This window comes from Mangifera indica, chromosome 11 (assembly GCF_011075055.1).
Source record: "Mangifera indica cultivar Alphonso chromosome 11, CATAS_Mindica_2.1, whole genome shotgun sequence".
Classification (NCBI taxonomy): Eukaryota; Viridiplantae; Streptophyta; class Magnoliopsida; order Sapindales; family Anacardiaceae; genus Mangifera; species Mangifera indica.
The window spans coordinates 14,243,357-14,248,325 of NC_058147.1; the positions used below are offsets into that span (position 1 = coordinate 14,243,357).

The window sequence follows — 4,969 nt, forward strand, 5'->3', positions numbered from 1 at the left end:
GTATTCAAAGTGTTTAAAGGTAGGAAGGAGGACACTCATGTCTTTATTGGAAATGTTTGACTATGTCTGTATAACTCAATAGAATATTGGCTTAATATCTTGAGAACTAACAAAAATGTTTGTATTGAACTTTTGTTGAGAGTACAATTGTCTCTCGAGAAAGATAATGAATGAGCAAGTCAACTATATAATATCACATCAAAAGTTTGTTTAAAATATTTTAGATTATCGATTTATAGCGATCATATATTTACAAGATTAAAAATAGAATTAGATAAAGCGGGAGAATCATAAAATGTTTGTTACTTAATGTGTACTACTCCCTACGCCCATTTTCTACAAACCCATCATTATAAATAAGTTCTATCTTTATTCTATTCACATATTTCAATTCAACGTATCATAATAATAATTATTATTTACAAATGGATTTGTTTACTAGCTAATTTTGTAAAAGCTCAAGAGCTAAGATAAGGAGAAGATTTCCTCTAAATTTGTTGAAACATCACAGATTATTGAGAAGGGCATGGGCTCTTATATGTTCGGCCCAGTCCAGTTTCTAAAATGTTGTTTTGTTTTGATTAATGGAGGAACTTTGTGGACGGGAACAGCCCATGCATTTACTGCGATACTTGGTTCAGGTATTTTGTCATTGCCATGGAGCGTGGCTCAACTTGGTTGGATTATGGGACCCTTCGTTCTTGTTACCTTTGCAGCTATTACTTGTTGCGCTGCTGTTATGTTCTCTGATTGCTATCGAAGTCCTGATCCTATCACCGGAAGAAGAAACTGCACTTACATTGATGCCGTGAGAGCTATCTTAGGTATAATTCATCTTCATTTCAATCCCCATTAAAACATTCTTTCCTAGTAATTTACATGAAAATTTACACAAAACATGTCATGAATACTTGTTATATCTAACATTAATTTGTTTAGGTTAAATTATAGGCTACTAAACAGTTGTCAATGGTTAACTTACACTATTAAGAGATATTGAATATTTATCAATTTATCTTCTTATCATTTATTTTGACAGTAGAGGAATTTGAGTATTTTAGAAATACTCATGACTGGTTTTGTTATTTAATCAATCCTTTGAAAGGGGAAGTCTTATGAACTCTAATTATATGACAGAAAAATGAAAAATTTCTCAACCCTTGCTGTAGGTCCAACCGATTTACTGGTTTGTAGTATACTGCAATATATAATGTTATGGGGAACAATGATTGGCTACACAATTACAGCCACCATTAGTGCAGCGTAAGTACATTCACCTAATAAATTTGTTGATTTGTTTTACCTGTTATATGATATGTAATTGTCCTTCTTCAATGTCACAGGAGTTTGAAGAAATCAACTTGTTTCCATGAGAAGGGACAGAACGCATCATGTGGAGTATCAGGAAACCTATACATGCTAATATTTGGAGCAATTGAAATTATTCTATCTCAATGCCCTAACTTGGAGAAAATAACATTCCTATCCATCATTGCCTCTGTTACATCTTTTCTATATTCTGCTATCGCACTTTGCTTATCGATTGCGAAATTTTCCTCTCATCTTGAGTTCAAAGGAACTTTCAAGGTTGCCAATGGTGGTACAGGCTTACCTACGTCGACAAAGATTTGGCATGCCTTTCAAGGCCTCGGAAACATTGCTTTTGCCTACGGCTATGCCAATATACTACTTGAAATCCAGGTTTTTCAATATGAACCCCAAATGATTTTCTTTATACTTTTTAACACTACTTATTGCTTACATTTTAACTTCTTAAACTTAATTAAGGATACATTGAAGTCTCCCCCACCTGAAAATACTGTAATGAAGAAAGTGTCATTGAATGCAATTGGTGCAACGACGCTGTTTTACGTTTCTCTTGGATGCATGGGTTATGCTGCCTATGGAAATGATGCTCCTGGAAATATTCTTGCTGTATATAATAATCTATTCTGGCTTGTCGACATTGCTAACCTTGCTGTGGTTATACATTTGATTGGAGCTTATCAGGTATCCCTCTTCAACATAAATTAAAAAAATTAATTAGTAAGAAAGGTATCAGGTATCGACATGTATAAACTCTTGGATTACTTTAAAATTACCTCATTGTCAAACTCTTGGATTATGTTTGAAGGATTGACCAAGAACATACATAAGGGTAAATAAGAGTACTTATTGCTGTCTAAAAGTGACTTTCTGTTTGCGAATTTTTCAGGTATTTTCTCAACCACTTTTTGCCAAGCATGAGACGTGGATTGGAACAAGGTGGCCAACTTCATTTTTCAATACTGTTCACACAGTTGAACTCCCATTCATAAAAAAGTACACAATCCGCTTCACCTTGAGCAAGCTTCTGCTGCGAACAATATTCGTTATTTTCACGACAGCCATAGCGATGGTGTTCCCATTCTTCAATGCGATTCTTGGCCTTCTAGGAGCAGTTTCTTTCTGGCCACTGACTGTGTATTTGCCTATGAGCATGTACATTGTGCAAGCAAAGATCAAAAGAGGAAGCTCTAAATGGATAATGTTTCAAATTCTGGGGTTGTCATGCTTGATTGTAACGCTCCTTTCTGCAATTGGTTCATTTGCAGATATTTTAGAGCAAATGAAGCATGCGAAACTGTTTCATCTTCAAATCTAGATACTTAATTATTTCATAGTTTAGAATTTGTAAACAACTTCATTCCAACTAATTATTAATAAATAAAACTATATGCATTTAGTTTTGAGTATATAATTTGATATTTAGATAATATGTTATTATATAATCAGATGATTTTATATTAAGGATAAAGTAATATCCAATTATATAATGATACATAATCTAAATATCTAATTGAATACTCAAATTTTGATATATATTATTTATATAATGACACATATAATGCACCTAGTTTTTTTTTTTCCTTCTATTATTTATGCTGTGTTAGTTCTGAATTACTCTAATAATTACAAGACATGCAGAAGACTTTCGGATTCTAACAAAACAAATTTAAATGATGAAAAGTCGTAAATTGAATTTGCCAAATTTTTTTTTTAATTTTTCTTATTTATTTTTCAAACACACCAAGCTTGTCACATTATAATTTACTCTTTCAATTTGTCAAGTCTAATAGTAATTAACTATTAGTTGGAATATTTTTAGGGGCATGTATGGTCAAACTTGGTCCATTTTTAAAAAAAAAAAACAGTTTGAAGAAATCTCAAATCAGACCAAATTATTTTGTGTTTTAAACCAAACCAAACTATAAAATTGTGGTTTAACCTAGTTTGAATTACATGCGTCACAGATTTTCCATAATGCCACCATATACATTAAGGGAATTTAATTATTTTAACCAATTTTTAATTCTCTTGAGCAAGTATAACCATAATTTTTTATGATTCAATTTTAGCCCAATAAACGCAAAGTTTTCAAAATACCTCAATATATATAGCCTTTCATAGTCCCTTTTGCCCTTTCACCGTCTTACCAGTTGACCTTAAAAAAATTTCTCTCCTCTTCACCTCAATAATTTCGGATCTGATTCTTCGATCTCCTTTAGATTTTTAGTTGTATTTATCTCAAAAATAGCTTCACAGGTGAGTAATCGTAATGTTTTGTCTTTGTATATTTGTTTGATTCAAATTTCGTGAGGGTTAGGAATTTCTGGTTGGATAATCATTTTTTTCAGTTTGAAAATTGGTATTAGTTGAGGGGAAATGCTTAGTTGTTTGTTTAGTTTGTAATTAAAGTTTGTTTACCTATTTCTATAGATAGAAAATGAAGAAGCTAGACTTTTCCAGTGGCTAGATTTTATTTTTGTTAAGTAAAAATTTGTTTTTTTCCTTTTAGTTAGAAATGGTTAATATGTATTGAAAAAAAAATATACTTTTGGTTGACTATTTGGGTGATTTGTTGGTTGAGAATGGCAAAATTTTGGTTGACCATTGTTTTGGGAAAAAATGGCATGGCAAGTCCAAGGCATGACTGACCTGTTATTGCTTACATGTTAAAATCATAGGCCAGGTGCGCTTGGCACCTGACTTATCAATGTATAATCGTGAAATTGGTGGGTTGTGTTAGGTAGTGCCCTAAAGCTAATTAGATTTGTGTATTTGTAATAAATTATTCATTATTAATTAAAGGATTCTATTGATTATTCATTTTGTGCATTTATAGTATGTTTGGAAAATTAATATGTTTTTAGAATGGTAAAACAGTGACGAAATAATCAAATAACTAATCATAAAAACCTTATAAGATGGTTATTCTAGAAATATTTGCAATCCCGACTTTACCTTAACCAAAGACACAAGTAATAGTGTTGAAATTATCATAGTGTTGAGCGACTCCATTTAAGAGTTCTCATGTGTTAGAATTGTTAGCTGACAACTTGGGTATAATATATAGGTGCACGTTGTACAAATATTAATCGGACTAACCTGACTTGAGGATTTTCATATAGATTGTTGCTTCAATATCTATGAAATAAATCCTCTAACTCATGAGTACATGTAATCCTTCAACTTGTGGTCACTGAACCATTTCGTATAAAAATCAATATGATTTGATGTCACCTAATGTGCCACCGTAAAAGGGTCAACCATAAAGGTGGTGGTTGGTCATACTGGCCTATCAATATGTATGGTTTGAACTAAATTCAAATACTATTGATTTAATGGAGGGTCTATTATAATTAGATTCAAAGCAAACAAGGTTGAATGGGTTACCTTTCTTATGTAACAAAGACTTATATTTCAAGCAATTTCTCGTCGTATGGCCTTTTATCTTACAAAAGAAACACTTCCCAAAATCTTTCCCTTTACTCTATTTGTGGATTTCCCTTCATTGGTATTTTTCTTACCTTGACAATGCATTTTCTTCCAATCATTTTTAGGAGCAATAAGATTAAACTTCCCTTTCTTTTTTTTTTCTTACCATAATCATCTTTAGTCTGAGAAACAAAGAAGACTAACTCACCTT

At 31.9% G+C, this 4,969-nt stretch overlaps 1 protein-coding gene across 1 annotated transcript; it reads left to right on the forward strand.

Moving 5' to 3' along the window:
* Positions 1–526: 526 nt before the first annotated feature.
* LOC123228779 (amino acid permease 8-like) lies at positions 527–2,644 on the forward strand. The gene is made up of 5 exons (XM_044654229.1): positions 527–824; positions 1,170–1,263; positions 1,344–1,701; positions 1,789–2,010; positions 2,216–2,644. Exons 1-5 carry the CDS (start codon positions 527–529, stop codon positions 2,642–2,644), a joined length of 1,401 nt encoding a protein of 466 aa, XP_044510164.1.
* Positions 2,645–4,969: the final 2,325 nt, after the last annotated feature.

Bases quoted from the DNA above. Each gene is read 5' to 3' on its own strand.
- LOC123228779 (XM_044654229.1), top strand. From the start codon at position 527: ATGGGCTCTTATATGTTCGGCCCAGTCCAGTTTCTAAAATGTTGTTTT. The intron at 1,264-1,343 runs GTAAGTACATTC...TCAATGTCACAG, and splicing joins ACAGCCACCATTAGTGCAGC to GAGTTTGAAGAAATCAACTT. The intron at 1,702-1,788 runs GTTTTTCAATAT...AACTTAATTAAG, and splicing joins ATATACTACTTGAAATCCAG to GATACATTGAAGTCTCCCCC.